The sequence below is a fragment of the Hyla sarda genome, chromosome 1, assembly GCF_029499605.1.
Source record: "Hyla sarda isolate aHylSar1 chromosome 1, aHylSar1.hap1, whole genome shotgun sequence".
Taxonomy (NCBI): Eukaryota; Metazoa; Chordata; class Amphibia; order Anura; family Hylidae; genus Hyla; species Hyla sarda.
Window position 1 is genome coordinate 395314505 of NC_079189.1, and position 16248 is coordinate 395330752.

General features: G+C 41.8%; 1 protein-coding gene across 2 annotated transcripts in view; it reads right to left on the reverse strand.

Annotated features, from left to right (window-relative positions):
- Positions 1–402: 402 nt before the first annotated feature.
- HOMEZ (homeobox and leucine zipper encoding) overlaps positions 403–16248 on the reverse strand; it is a 56318-nt gene continuing 40472 nt past the window's right edge. Inside the window, exon 2 of one of the 2 annotated variants that reach the window (XM_056526143.1) lies at positions 403–3402. In XM_056526143.1, coding sequence (XP_056382118.1) covers positions 1657–3315 — 1659 coding nt within the window. In that variant the 5' untranslated portion in view covers positions 3316–3402 and the 3' untranslated portion in view covers positions 403–1656. The remainder of the gene's footprint in view (positions 3403–16248) is intronic. The other variant, XM_056526137.1, reaches the window with a different exon arrangement.

Here is a 16248-nt window from a genome sequence, read left to right on the forward strand (position 1 = left end):
ATTAGACAAAACAACTTTATTGGTAAAACAAAAAAAATTACCTGCGCATGCGCCGGAAGAGGCCGCAGAATCGTCACTGAGCCACGGAAGAAACAGTAAGAAAAGATTTGCCTCGGACGTCAGAAGATAGGAAGGACAGAAGTAACAACATAACCCCCCCCCCCGACATCCCACTTAACGAACACAACATGGCGGAAGCCGAGGTGCACAGCAAGCCACTGGAAGAGAAAGGGGCCAGCTTCCGGATCTTCAGAAAAGGTAAGAAAATACATATATACATAATCACAACACACAAAAAAAAACACATACTTATACACACAACACACAAACATAATAACAAAAACAGTATAAGCAAGGGAGAACCCCTTTAAAAGGGGTTATCCAGGAACAGAACAGCAGTGGATTATTATTATTTATTTCCAAAAAAAACAGGACTACACCTGTCCCCAGGTTGTGGGTGTTATGTCATCACAGTTCACTTAAAGAAAATGGTGTCCAGTTGCAATACCAAACACAACCTGGGGACAGGTGTGGTGCTGTTTGGGAAGAAATTAGCAGTTTTTCTGTTCCTGGATAACCCCTTTAATTCTGCAATGTCTATGAAAGTCCCATCAATCTGAACTAAACAAACTAATATTTATAGACTAGATTTTCAGTCACAGAAACGTATAAATCTGTGTGTGTGTTTGTGTGTGTAATTACCCATAGGGCCCATTTACACTATGGGATCTCAGCCTGGAGAAATCTGGGCAGCATGCAGCATCAAAAACAAGCCAGCTTTAAAATGTGTCGTCTTCATAGATAGCAATGCATTTAAGAGAGGTTTCTTCCAAAAGAATGAACAAATTCTGAGATTTGCAATTTCCACAGTGGAACACCCGCTTCTGAAATTCCTTAGGCTGTCTTCACACAATGCTCTTTTTTATAGCAAAGCCCAGAAATAAATACAAATAATTAAATACAAATGTTATGTCCAAATGAACTAAAATACAACTCTTATGTTGGGAAAAAAAAAAAAAACACACCAAAAAAATATAGCATCAGTTTGATTCCCCGTAGAGTTAAAAGGGATTTGTCAACAGATTTCCCATGATTTTTTTTACAGCAATAAAAAATACTACAAAAACAAATGTGTGTAAAATCAGGCTTAAGGGCTTCTCCAAAACATAAATACTGATAGCCTACCCACAGAATAAGCCATCAATGTTGGATCAGTGTCTGTACCATATCAGGCATCGCTGCTGATCACACTGAGAAACCTCACACCAAGATACAAAAGCTCTATTTTATCTGTGCATACTATTGGAGCTCGTTTTATACATATTACCAGGCCACACTTGTAAGCATTGCATTGTGCATGTGTAAACAAATGAATAGAAAAAAGTGCTGGCAGAAGAACTGCAGTCCCTTTATTGTGCCAATACGATCAAACCCTGATGGCATATCCTAATGATGGGACATCAATGTTTATGTCCTGGGGAATAGTTAAGATTTTACAAATGGAGACCATTTTATGAGAGGCAGTCCTTTGTATGCTGAAACAAAAGTATACGTAAATAAATACAAAAATGTGTAATTTATATTATAGGAAGATGATAATTCTCTTTTTTATTCAAAATAAGCCATTCCTAAGAAAAATATGTGGTATTCATTGCACTAGTCCTGAATGATAACAATTTCATCATTTTCCTCATCTACCAGAGTATCTTCCTCTTCATCCAGACATACCTCCACTTCTGCAGGTTCTTTAGATTTTTCACAAAACCAATCTAGTACCTCTTTCCGGCTCAAACCAGATTTACGTATAAGTGAATGTAAGTCTACCTCCGATATGTGCTGATGAGTACACCAGTATTTGTCCAGTACATCATATTTTTTGGGGGAAGCAGAAGGAATATGGTCCTGATAAGAAGGCTCTGATTGTGAAGAGGTTACTATTGGAGAAATGGATTTTAATTCATGTGCAGATTTTGGTGTCCCTGAAGAAGTTGCATATGTATTAGCTTGTATTTTTGGAACATTTTGCATAGTTTTTCCTGAGCACTGACTCATTGGTTCCATTAGTTTTATTACTGGTGTGCCACCAATAGAGTGTCCTGGTGACTTTACCAACATTTTAACTGCAGACTTGTTTTCTGATTGTGGGGTTCCTAAATCAGGAGCCAAAGTTACAACTGTTTTATGTTCTCCAGAGGCATGTTCACTAGGTCTTTCATTTTGATTCACAAAATGCTGTGGTTCATCCAACCATTTGGGGCGTTCAAGGGCACTATCACGGAACCACCGTAGCTGTCCATGTTTAAGTGCGTAGCGTGTATCTCCAAACCACTGGATGATGTCAGACCTTGGCAATCCAGTTATTTCCTCCAGTTGTTTGTAGTCTTCACGGCGAGCCCACTGGCACTGCAAAAAAAAGGATTTTAGTATTGTCAACTGTTCTTTGGTTTTTCGCTGTCGTCGTATTGCTCGTGTATAATAGTCTTCTCTGAGAGTTCCACCAATAATCTCACCGGACCCATGAGCTTGTATGTCTTTGCAATCATCAATACTCCAGGAGGAAGACATTTTATGGCCTTCTTCATCTGTGGTGGGAGAAGAGCCAAAAGTTTTTTTTTTAGTTTCCTCTGCTTCAAACACTTGACTTGTTGCAGGATGCTTGACTTTGTTTCTAGGTACCTGTTTTAGCTCAGGAGACATGTCTGTAGCTGTTATGCAGTCTCTGTAAGTGCCTGTTGAGTCATAGCTTGAGCTTTCTCTTTTTCGCTCATAAGGGTGATCAGTAGTCATTAGTTTGCGTGTCTCCGGTGTTCTGTCATTTAATTTTAATTTCTTAGCATGTGGGGCCACCTCATCTGAGGATGAACAAGGTGAGTGTGGAAGTTTCACTTGCTCTGCATCACACTTTGGTGAAGAAACTGAAGGTTTTTCTATACTCCTTAAAACATTAGATTTCTTGGCTACTGCAATCAGAGGCTTGAAATGTAGCTGATCCTGATTGTAGAGCAAACGTGAACGTGTCTCTTCAATTTCTTCTGAGGACCAACTGATACCACAGCGTATACGTTGTACCATAAACCAGGCTTTTACTTTCTCCATTTGTAGTCCATATCGTAAGCAAAGCAACGCAATTTCTGGCATTGTAGGGTAAGGAAAATAACTAAAAGTGTGGATAAGTTGTGGATGATCATCCAACTCACTGGTCAGCTCTGCTTGAGTCCAAATTAACTGAAGATCATCAGAAATAGGAGGCAAACACACAAGTCCTGGAGTGTCTTCTGGATACACACCAGAAGCATTGGTGGCGGTGGGAGACATTGTCCAGTTAGAAAAGAGAAAGCATAAGGCAGGTTGTGATTTTCAATAGAACTGTATTTTAAACTTAGTATTTGTTCTTTGGGTGTCCTGCAGAAAGAAAAAAAAAAGTGTAAAAGTCATATTTTCCAACCTGTTTTGATGATATGTCTTAAGCTACATATACATCATTCATATACTGTACTTGACAAGTTTTTAGGTTGTTCTCATTATACAAAAAATAAACTGTGTTGAGCACAGAAAATTTGTGAATACAGTAACAGTGAGAGGGCTAAAGTCTAGAAGTACAAATCTTATTGCATCCATGCACAAATATTAACCCCTTAATAGGGTAGTTTGAGGATAATATTCTATTTAAAAACTAGACAAGAGGGGGTGATCTTAAAAAAACCCTCTCTTGCCACCACCGCTATCATGGAGCTCTGGTTTCTGCACGTGTTCGGAGTTTGTCGACATGTCACACCCCTGATCATCCAATCAGAAGCCGCAGCAATGTCCCACCTCATCTGCCGATTGGTTAAAGCCGTGCACATCAGGAAGTTAAACAGATTTCTGGACCGAAGGTAAGAGATTTTTTATTTTTTTTAAAAGCACCTAAATTAGGTAATCCATCTTACTGACTAAAGTGTTACTTGCAGATGACTGGCAATAGCTTCACTTTGTAAGAAGTTCACAGTGATCACTCTGGGACATTATTGTAAGCTGCCTTACACTGAGCAGTGTGAGATGACAAGCAGAAACATACATTATGTCTATTTATTAGAATGCCCTATCCCTGTCTATTATCGCCGAGAGTCAAGAGATGAGATGTGACTCAAGTCAGTATGATGTGTATAGCATCCACCCCCAAATCATTCATATGAGAACAAAAATTCATTTCCACCTCTAGTTCCCACCCCCTTATTCTGCCTTAATCCTTTGTTTCTTGACCTTTTAACAGTCATTGTCCATCTTTATAGGGGAATGATGAGCACTCTAAAAAAAAAAAAAAAAAAAAAAAAACCTGTTATATGTTGCTCAGTATCTCATCCTGATCATGTACATGTACTTTGTATGTGTCTGACATACATTTCTCTCAGAATTAGCTTTATTTCTGAAATACCTTAATTTTATAGAAAGACGGAGGCTCATATTATGCTGTTTTCTTTAATACAACTCACAGCAGCAAGGGTTAATTGTCAAGAAAAAAGTGCAGAGAAAACTTTGCGCAACCAAACATATGGTAGTCCTGAGACAGCCAATCAGTGAGTATCCAAGGACATATATTCCAAACATTCCAACTGTCCCTCTCTTTCTTGCTGTTCACAGCTTGGATAAGTATTCAATTTTTTGCTCTTCAAATACTATTGTCCTTTTTTCATGGTATTATATAATAATTAATATTTTACTTAAAATATTCAATTTTTTTCGTTTAATTATATATTCTAATTGTTTTCCTTTCTTCTTATTGTGCGCTATATATATTATATATTTCCACAGTTGTTTCATTTTCATATTATTCTCCCTTTTCTCCATTTTGTCCCAAATTGTTTTAAATACAATATTGTGTCCTTTTCATTACTTGTGTCCTTTCTAATAAATTTTTCCTCTGCTGGTTTTCTGCTTTATGCGTACATTCATAAACCATATTTCTTTTTCTACCATTCATATCTCTAGTTTATACTTACCGATACTCTATTCGAGTTTCATCTTATAGTGTCCTGCTGTCATCTTCACAGACGCTCTGTTAGCACTTCACAGCCTCTTCTAGTCTGTGACGTACTTTTATTTCTTCTGTCGCCATTTTCGTTACGCGCGCATGCGCGCTCTTCTTTCCTCTCGCCGTTCTCTCGCATATCGCAAGACTTACTGTTCGGAGCGATATATTGTGCCGTCATTTACATTATTCAGAAGTCTGTATAATTACCGTTATTGTACATCAGTTATAGTGGCCTTCCTTCCTTTATATATTTTATTGATTTTGATCACATTTTGATCAAATTTTTTTCCTTATATCTGGTTGGTCTTTACTATTGTACCACAATATGTCTTCTGAGGGAAACTTTATTCCTACTTCTGACATCAGGGAATACACCTTTGTAAGGAGGAGTATGTCCAGAATATTGTTTCCAAATCTATTAATAAAACTGTAGATTCGGCTATCCAGGGTGCTATTACAACCCTTCAGGAATCTATATCTGATTCTATAGCTAAATCAGTATCTCTTGCCGTATCTCAGGCAATTCCTAAGTTACCTGCTCCCTCCACGCCATCTGATCTATTTTGGTCAGCGGAGGATTCCACATCCAAACTTGCTGAAGGATTTAAATCCAAAAAAGTCTCTAAAAAGAGACATCATTGTAATGATGACCCACCTGCCATTAAATCTAAAATGGTATCTAAGGGTCAGGTTAAAAAAATCTACTGAACACCGCCATTCTAAAAGCGGTAAAGGACACGGTTGAAAATCTTACCACCCCAAATCCTCAGTCCGTGAGGAAGTCTCACGTAAACTGACAGTGAAACCCTCTTATAGACAGAAACCAGACTCATGTCTTATCTAGTCAGTCCTCTGATTCGGATAATGACTCCCAATGAGGAGATCTCTGACTCTGATGATAATAAAGATGCTGTGTCTCTTCAAGCAACCACTGAAGAGACCATATTGGACAGCTCTGGCAATCCTTATTTCGATCCATTCCACGTCACGCACCCTCACTCACCGGATTGGGTCCCACACCCTAACGTGGCAAAATATGTCCAATCATGTTTTAAAAAACCGTTGGATAAAAGGGATCGTAATGAGCTCAGAGCGGAATGTCCAAGACCTTCCTTACCGGACATAACCATGACCCCTGAAATTGATTTGACTTTAGTTACGTTTTTGGCCAAATCAGGGAAGAATCCTAAGGTTTAGACCGATCCCTAAAGTCCTGTCAGGACAAGCTGATTGACATTTTAGGTCCTTTGACCAAAATCATGACCCTTTCTGAGGAAGCCCTTGCTTCAAATACACCTATTGACCCCCACATCCTACATGGATGGATTCAGAGGGCGATATGCTTTTTGGCAATGCTAATTCAGCTCTATCCTCGGAGAGGCATCGTTCCATACATTTAAAATTGGACCCTCAGCTAACCCATCTAGCTCCAACAGAGCCGGGACCTTCTAAGGAAGGATTATTATTCGGAGATTCTTTTATTAAGGAACTTAAACATGTCGGACTGTTTTCCAGTCTTGACAAAGCTCAGACTTCGCTAAAGAAAGTCTTCCACTCCAAGGTTTTCTCTAAGGCTGGGAAAGGCAGGGGCCGCTTTCCCAGCCACAACCACCAAGACAGACAACAATATCGAGGCCCCCTTCATCAAGAACAACCTTCCCTACAACTTCCTACTCGTCAACATCCTACTCTACATCTCCCTTCTTCCGTTACCATGGAAGACCATGGCGTGCCAGAGGCTCTAGGGGATTTCAAAAGACCAGACCCACTTCAGGTAAGTCCATCTCTTCTTTCTCTACCTCAGATTCCTCTAGGAGGCAGGCTAACCCATTTTTTCCAGGTTTGGTCTACGATCACCACAGACTCTTGGATCTTAAATACAGTAAAAGGTTATCAAATAGAGTTTCTATCTCCTCCTTTTCAAACTCATCTTCCTCATCCTATCCATTTTTCGACACAAGATCAAATTCTTATAGATCTAGAGATTCAAGAACTCCATTACAAAAACGCCATCATTCCTATAAAACCCCCTTCTTTGGGCTTTCTAAGCAATCCATTTCTAGTCAAGAAGAAGGATGGCGGTCACAGACCGGTTATAAGACTAAAATCCCTCAATGCCTTCGTAAAATATCATCACTTCAAGATGGAAGGTATTCATCTTTTGAGAGATCTTCACGGAGACTGGCTAATCAAAATAGACCTCAAGGATGCTTATCTTACAGTTCCTGTTCACCCCTCTTTTCAACCTTATCTCCAATTCGTTTGGAAAAAAACAAATTTGGCAATTCACTTGCCATCCATTCGGTCTAGCATCTGCCCCTTGGTGTTTCACCAAACTGATGAAACCAGTAGTGGCTCTTCTTCGGAGTCGAGGTGTTCGTCTAATCATTTATTTGGACGATATTCTGATCATGGCTCAATCCCTTCACCTTATTCACATTCATATACATTGGACTATTTCTCTCCTAACGAATCTAGGATTCGTAATAAAATAAAAAATTTAAAAAATTAAAAAAAATTTCATAAAAATTAAAAAAAAATCGGTATTGACCCCTTCGAGGGAAGTAGAATTTCTAGGATTTATGGTGAACACCGACCTAGATATTTTGAGTCTACCATTGAGACGATTGAAAACTATTAGAGAAATTCGCTCGGTCCTGAACAAGAATCTTATTTCCTTGAACATTGCCAGAATTGTGGGCCTTTTAGCAGCCTCCATACAAGCTATTTTTCCGGCTCCCTTACATTACAGGGCCTTACAACGTCTCAAGAGCCAACACCTTCAGAATGGTCTAGGTTATTCGGATTCTATTTCCCTCACTCCAGAGACGAGAGAGGAGTTGCTTTGGTGGCTTCATCATTTGGAATCTTGGAATGGGAAAGCTATTTTCCATCCATTTCCAGATTTTTCCATAGAGTCAGATGTGAGTCTTTTGGGCTGGGGAGCCCGTTGTGGCCCTCTGTCCACAGGTGGGAAAAGGTCGTCAGACAAATCTACCCTTCATGTCAACTGCCTGTAACTTTTGGCCGGTTTCTTTGCACTCAAGAGTTTTGCCAAAGACAAAACTAATTGCTGTATTCTTCGGATGGACAATATTTCTGCTGTCCAATAAGTCAATCGTTTAGGAGGTACGAAATCGAAACACTTAGCAAATATTACCAAAGATTTTTGGCATTTCTGCCTAGACAGGAATATTGTCCTCAAGACAGAATATCTTCCCGGTCTTTCCAACAATGTTGCAGACTGGAATTCTCGTTATCTTCTGGATGCCAGCAATTGGTGTCTAGATCCTTCAATTTTCTCCTTCAACAATACTCTTTGGGATCCTTTATATTTACACCTTTTCGCTTCCCGTCTAAATCGCCAACTTCCTCTGTTCTTCAGTTGGCGTCACGATCCAGAAGCATTAGGCGTCAACGCCCTTATTCAATCTTGGCCTTCAGAAACACTATATGCTTTTCCTCCTTTTTCTTAAATTCTCAGAGTTCTCCTTCACATTCTCTCCCAGAAATCGAAAGTAGTATTGATAACTCCTTGGTGGCCATCTCAAGCGTGGTTTCCTCAACTTCTAGGAATGACTATAGATCTTCCTCGAATCATTCCCATGTCTACTTCGATCCTTCCGGGAATCCACATCCTGGTTCTCTCGGAAACCCTTTCTCTAATAGCTTGGCTCGTCTCGGGGGATTCTCATTTGATCAAGGACTTTCACAATCTTCTAGAGACATTCTTTCAGATGCATGGGCACCAGGCACCCAATCTGCCTACAGATTGGCCTGAAAAATTGGGTCTCATTGGTTCGCACAATGGGATCTGGATCCCATTCTCTCATCTTTAAACAATATTTTGAATATATTTCTTTTTCTTTGGGTAAAGCATATCGTACCATTAATCTATCGTTCTGCCATTTCTGCTAATCATTCATTAATTGATGCTTTACCAGTAGGCAAACATCCTTTGGTTTGCAAACTTTTAAAAGGCATTCGTTTTCGCAGACTACCCTTTCCCAGATATACTTCTACATGGGATGTTCACATAGTGTTATCTTTTCTTGATTCTTTGGGCCCTAATGAAAATTTATCTTTGAAACTTCTTTCATTTAAATTGGCTATGCTCTTATGTCTAATCTCTTGTAAAACAATCTCGGATGTTAACGCTTTAGATATATCTCATAGATCTTTTTCTCCTCAAGGAGTTCTATTTAATATCTACAGACGTACAAAAACAAATCTTCATTTAGTATTTTATCCTTCTTTTCCTCATAACAATCTTTGTGTTGTCCAGTGCTTACAATCGTAGGAAGCTAAAACAAACACCTTACGTCTTCTTCCCAATTATTAATCTCTTACTGTAAACCTCATCTTCCTGTTTCTTCACCTACTATTGCCAGATGGATCAAACAGACTGTGTCTAGCAGGTATTGACACTTCTATTTTTGGTGCCCACTCTACCAGGGGTGCTAGGTCTACAAAAGTCATTCAATCCGGAGGTTCACTTTCAGATCTTCTGAAAGCAGAAAACTGGTCCTCAGAATCGACTTTTAGAACTTTTTATTTTCGTCCTTCTACTCATGTTTCTGTCAGTATTTTAGATTTTATGTATAGCTTTAAACATGCATAACATGAGCCTCCGTCTTTCAATAAAATTGGAGATTTTCCTAGTCTTGATGAGGGAAAATATGGATTTTATTAAAGACAGCAGGCGAATATTATCCCTCCCTTAACCCTCCCTAAATATTATGATGTTTTTTCTTGTTTTTATCTTCAGCCTAACCTGATGATACATGTCCTTCTTCGCGGTCAAGCCGTTACTTCCTGCTTCAGAGATCCAGTTCTTCATTCAAAAATATTGGTTTATCTTCTCTTCGCATCAAGAAAGAGGATGGACAGTTGGAATGTTTGGAATATATGTCCTTGGATACTCACTTATTGGCTGTCTCAGGACTACCATATGTTTGGTTGCATATGTTTGGTTATGTTTTTTCTGCACTTTTTTCTTTATAATTAACCCTTGCTGCTGTGAGTTGTATTAAAGAAAGAACAGCATAATATTCACCTCCTGTCTTTAATAAAATCCATATTTTCCGTCATCAAGACTAGGAAAATCTCCGATTTTGTCCACCAGAAGCAGGGGGGTGCAGTCTTCCTGCCCCTCCCTTCACATGTCTCTCTGCACAGTGTACAGCCCCTCCCCCTCCAAAACGTCCTGGAGTCTAGGACGAAGCAGTGTAGACAGAAGCACTGAATGCATCCCAGGAGGCAGGGGGGCAGTTGTTTGACTGGCATTTTCAGTATGAAATACTGAAAATGTTCTAATGAAAGCAATTGAAAAACCTATTGGTTTTGCATGCTTTACAACATATCAAAAGTTTTTATATCTGACAGTTCCTATTTAAGGACCAAGCCCATTTTGACCTTAAGGACCAGGCCAATTTTATTTTCGTTTATTTCCTCCTCGTCTTCTAAAAATCGTAACTCTTTTATATTTTCATCCACAGACTAGTAGGAGGGCTTGTTTTTTGCACGACTAGTTGTCCTGCGTAATGACATCACTCATTTTACCATAAAATGTATGGCGCAACCAAAAAAAAATAAAAAATTTGTGTGGGGAAATGAAGAAAAATGCAATTTAGCAAATTTTGGAAGGTTTCGTTTTCACGTCAAACAATTTACAGTAAAAATGACGTGTTCATTCTGTGGGTCAATACGATTATACACTTTTCTATTATTGTTGCGCTTTAAAAAAAAAAAAAAGCAAACTTTTTAACCAAATTACCATATTTATCGGGGTATACCACGCACCGGCCTATAACACGCACCCTCATTTTACCAAGGATATTTGGGTAAAAAAAGTTTTTTACCCAAATATCCATGATAAAATGAGGGTGCGTGTGTGCGCGTGTATACCCCGATATACCCCCAGGAAAGGCAGGGGGAGAGAGGCCGTCGCTGCCCGCTTCTCTCCCCCTGCCTTTCCTGGGGTCTAGAGCGCTGCTGTCGGCCCTTTTCACCCCCTGGTTATCGGCGCCGCTGCCCGTTCTGTCCCCCTGACTATCGGTGCCGGCGCCGCTGCCCCGTTGCCTCCCCCCATCCCCGGTGGCATAATTACCTGAGTCGGGTCTGCGCTGCTCCAGGCCTCCGTCGTGCGTCCCCAGCGTCGTTGCTAGCGCATAGCAAAGACGCCGGGGATGCACGACGGAGGTCTGGAGCAGCGCGGACCCGACTCAGATAATTATGCCACCGGGGATGGGGGGAGGCAACGGGGCAGCGGCGCCGGCAATGGGTGCCGCTGCCCCTTCTCTCCCCCTGGCTGTCGGCGCCGCTTCTCTCTCCCTGGCTATCGGCGCCGGCACCGATAGTCAGGGGGACAGAACGGGCAGCGCCGCCGATAACCAGGGGGTGAAAAGGGCCGACAGCAGCGCTCTAGACCCCAGGAAAGGCAGGGGGAGAGAAGCGGGCAGCGACGGCCTCTCTCCCCCTGCCTTTCCTGGGGGTGTATCGGCGTATAACACGCACACAGACTTTAGGCTAAAAATTTTAGCCTAAAAAGTGCGTGTTATACGCCGATAAATACGGTAATATGTTTTTTGCGCCATGATCTGTACTTTTTATTGATACCACATTTGTGTATATAAAACAAATTTTTTTATTTCTTTTTTAATAAAATATGACAAAAAAGCAGCAATTTAGCTTTTTTTTTACGTTCAAGCCGTTCACTGTACGGGGTCAGTAACATTATATTTTAATAGTTCAGACATTTACACACGCGGCGATACCAAATATGTTTATTTATAAAAAAAAATTATTTTTTTTTTTTTTTTAATTTAAAAAAAAAAATTTCTTACAATTTATGGGGGTAAAATGGGAAAAAATGGGCGATACAATCATCCATTTAAAGTACCGCACTACCGCAGATGCCGTGATCTGTATTGATCACAGCATCTGAGGGGTTATTATACCACATTATATGGCATAATAGTATACCAGGCTATACCACAGCAATTTGATCCATGGGGGACCTCTGGGACCCACTTGTCAGCTCTGGCTTTCCTACTGTGCAAAACTATAAATACCAGCTGACCAAACCAGTGTGTAGAAGGTACTTAATATAACTGTTAATAGTTCTCTCTAAAAAGAAAATAAGTACTAAATATTACAAAAAGTACAGAGGGGAGGTGCTTAAAACAAATTTTTTTTATATCAATGGTAAAAAAAAAAACTCACCACAAAGTGTTCTAATTCCACACCAAAGAATATTCAAGAAATTTAAAACTGACCGGGTTTATTTTGTCAGTAAGTAATATATTACAAAAGATGCTGTTGCCCCAAGCAACCTATATACAACAAGCACTAAGTATCATACACTAAAAAGTCCAATATCTCACCTATAGTTAATTTACAAAGTTATCAGGGTTCTGTTGTCCCCGGCAACCAGCCCAGAATATAGCCCAATATAGATACTCCAACCTTCACAATGGTTACAATGTTTCTATCAAGGCTCTCAGCAATTTGAAAATATAGACACTATTTATGCCGGGTTGCCGTTGCCCATGGCAACCAACAAAAGTCACGATAATGTGTACGTATAGTACCCAGATTGGGATTTATCTCATTCATCCTCGCATATTATGTCCAGTGAATAGGACTGCAGAGCAAATAAAGTGGATCATATTGTCATAGTATCACTCAACGCGTTTCTGTCACAATTATATGATGTCCTCAGGATAGACTCAATAATTGACCACAGGGGTGTGGAAATTTAAAAAAAAAACTACTTGTCCACGGGACTAAAATGGAGCAAAATCTACTTGTCCCCCATGACGATATTATAAAAATTGCAAATCTGTGGTTTGGTATTTTTTTTACATTTACCGTACGGGATACATAATGTTATATTTTAATAGGTTGCACAATTACACACGTAGCGATACCAAATATGTTTATTTTTATTATGTTTGCATGTTTTTATATAGGAAAAGGGGGTGATTTGAACTTTTAACATGGAAGGGGTTAATGTCTTTCAAACTTTTATTAAAACTTTTTTTTTTTCTTTTACATTTTATTACACTTATAGGAGGAATCATTAGATTCATCAGACAGATGAATAGAGATCTATTGAACTCTATTAATCTGTGTGCTCTGTGATCATTGATAGAGCCTAGTCCAGCCAGGATCTATCAATGACAGAACGGGACAGCAGGGAACAGAGGTAAGTCCTCCGCTACCTCCATAGTGGATCGCCCCCCTGCGATCGCGCTGGGGGGTGGCGGGGGGGGGGGGCGATCCACCCCCCCTAGCCCACCAGGGAGCATTCACATGTCCCTTTAGACCAGTGGTTCTCAACCTTTTTGGCGACCGTACCCCCAAGGCCTGAAAGTATGTCCACGGGTACCCCCTCACGTGGAACTTGCGAGCGAGGGGTACCTGCAGACAAAAGGCGTGTTCTAACCTTTATACTAATGCATCCCACCTCCATCTTTATCCCCCTGTGCCATTATTCCCCCTTCCATTTGAATCCCCTTGTACCATTCCCCCTTCCTCTGATAATAATGGCACAAGGGGATTAAGATGGAGGGGGGAAAAATAGCAAAAGGGGATCATAGGGAGGGAGGAAAATCACACAAGGGGATTAATATGGAGGAGGGGGAATAATGATACAGGGGGATTAATATGGAGGGGGGGGTTGATAATTCCCCCCTTCCTCTGATCCCTTTTGCCATATCGGATAATAATAGCACGAGGGGATTAAGATGGAGGGGGAAATGGCAAAAGGGGATCAGAGGTAGGGGGGGGAATATCGGCACAAGGGGATTAATATGGAGGAGGAATAATAGCACAAGGGGATTAAGATGGAGGGGGGGGGGATAATCACCCCCCCTCCTCCATATTAATCCCCTTGTGTCATTATTCCTCCTCCATATTAATCCCCTTGTGCCGATATTCCCCCCTACCTCTGATCCCCTTTTGCCATTTCCCCCTCCATCTTAATCCCCTCGTGCTATTATTATCAGATATGGCAAAAGGGATCAGAGGAAGGGGGGAATTATCAACCCCCCTCCTCCATATTAATCCCCCTGTATCATTATTCCCCCTCCTCCATATTAATCCCCTTGTGTGATTTTCCTCCCTCCCTATGATCCCCTTTTGCTATTTTTCCCCCTCCATATTAATACTCTTGTGTCATTATTCCTCCTCCATATTAATCCCCTTGTGTCATTATTCCTACCTCCCTCTGATCCCCTTTTGCCATTTTCCCCCCTCCATATTAATCCCCTTGTGCCATTATTATCCGATATGGCAAAAGGGGATCAGAGGAAGGGGGAATGGTGCAAGGGGATTAAGATGGAGGGGGAGAGGGATAATGGCGGAGGGGGAGCAATAAAGCACAAGACATAAAATTTCAATGCCTTGTGCTTTATTACTCCCCACCCCACCCCTGCACCATTATCCCTCTCCCCCTCCATCTTAATGCCTTGTGCTCCGTCCCATACAGTCCCCCCTCCGTCCCATACAGTTGTTTACCTGGTGTCCTGTGGTCCCGTTGCCTGCAGCTTCACGGGATGTTCCACAGGGCCGCACTGACGTGTGACGTCCCCCTGCGCTGTGCGGCAACTCCGCGCAACATCAGGGGAGGCCACACGTCTCCCTGGCAACCACGCAGCTCACTTACAGTAGCCCCGGCCGCATCTCTGGCCGCGCTACTGTACAGTGAGCTGCCGCGGCTATGCGCTGACAAATATTGGCCAATGCATGGCCGGTATTTGTCAGCGCTTTCGCGTACCCCCTGACGGCCCCTGGCGTACCCCTAGGGGTATGCGTACCCCAGGTTGAGAACCCAGGCTTTAGACGCCGCTGTCAGCTTTGACAGCGGCGATCTAAAGGGTTAATAGCCAGCCGCGGCGATCGCCGCATGCTGGCTATTAGCGGCGGCCACCGGCTACTGAGAACAGCCGGGGGCTGCAGAGTATGGAGCGGGCAGGAATCCCGAGCCCGCTCCATACATACTGCAGAGCGCCGCATGCATCTCCCCGTGCAGACGCGCCTCCTCCCCTCAGCTCTCCGAAGCTACAGCTGGGGGGAGTGAAGGCAGAGGATGCAGGTCTGCACGGGGAGAAGTAAGCCACGCCCCCTCATCTCCCCCCGCACGTCTGCAGAGCAGGGGAGAGAAGACAAATGTACACGGCTTCTCATCTCCCCTGCTCTGCTTCGGAGGACACAGGCTGCAGAGTATGGAGTGGGCAGGAGTCGGGTGCCCGCTCCATACAGACTGCAGATCGCCGCCGCACTTGTCAGGTCCGGCCCTGCTTGCCCGAAGCCGGGCTAAGGGCCGGACAAATTCACCTGCCCGGCGCCCAAAACTGCTAGTCCCGGGCGTCGGGCGATAGGAATTCCACATCCCTGGACCACTATTATATATTTCATATATGAACCATCATGCAGAGTATATAAGTAATAGATTAAATGTATGAATAAACTGAGCACAAAAATAAAAAAAACTTAGTCTGATACTCCGGCATCAAACAAACAACAATACAACATACCTCATGTAAGTATTCCAGCTTTGTTCTTGTAACTAGACAATGTCTATTAATTAGTATATTTACTCACAGGTCCGTTCCCAGAATCTCGTTTACCTATAGGGAAAAACATATATGCAGGGACCTGTACATAAAATATTTGCCGTACCTGAAAAGAAAGAGACCGCTAGGCGGTACTTACGATTCCTTGCCCGGTCAGGATCCACGGAGAGAGCAAATCCCGCAGTGGCGGGGAGCAGTCTGGTTGCTGCGGCTATCTGTGCTTCCGTGCCAAGGATCCCGGCGCCTAACATCATATCCGGTCTTCACTACATCCCGCTGACCCATGATCCTGCGGCTGTGCGGGTTAGTTGTTAGGACGCGGCACATGTCGCTGGCCGGCTCATAAACATCACGTGATTTCAGCTAGATATACTATACTGGTATTACTTACAGGTCCCTGCATATATGTTTTTCTCTATAGGTAAACGAGATTCTGGGAACGGACCTGTGAGTAAATATACTAATTAATAGACATTATTGTCTAGTTACAAGAACAAAGCTGGAATACTTACATGAGGTATGTTGTATTGTTACAGGAATGAAGGAAGACACGGTTCCTGCCGGAGTATCAGACTAAGTTATTTTTGTGCTCAGTTTATTCATACATTTAATATATTACCTATATACTCATGCATGATGGTTCATATATGAGATACA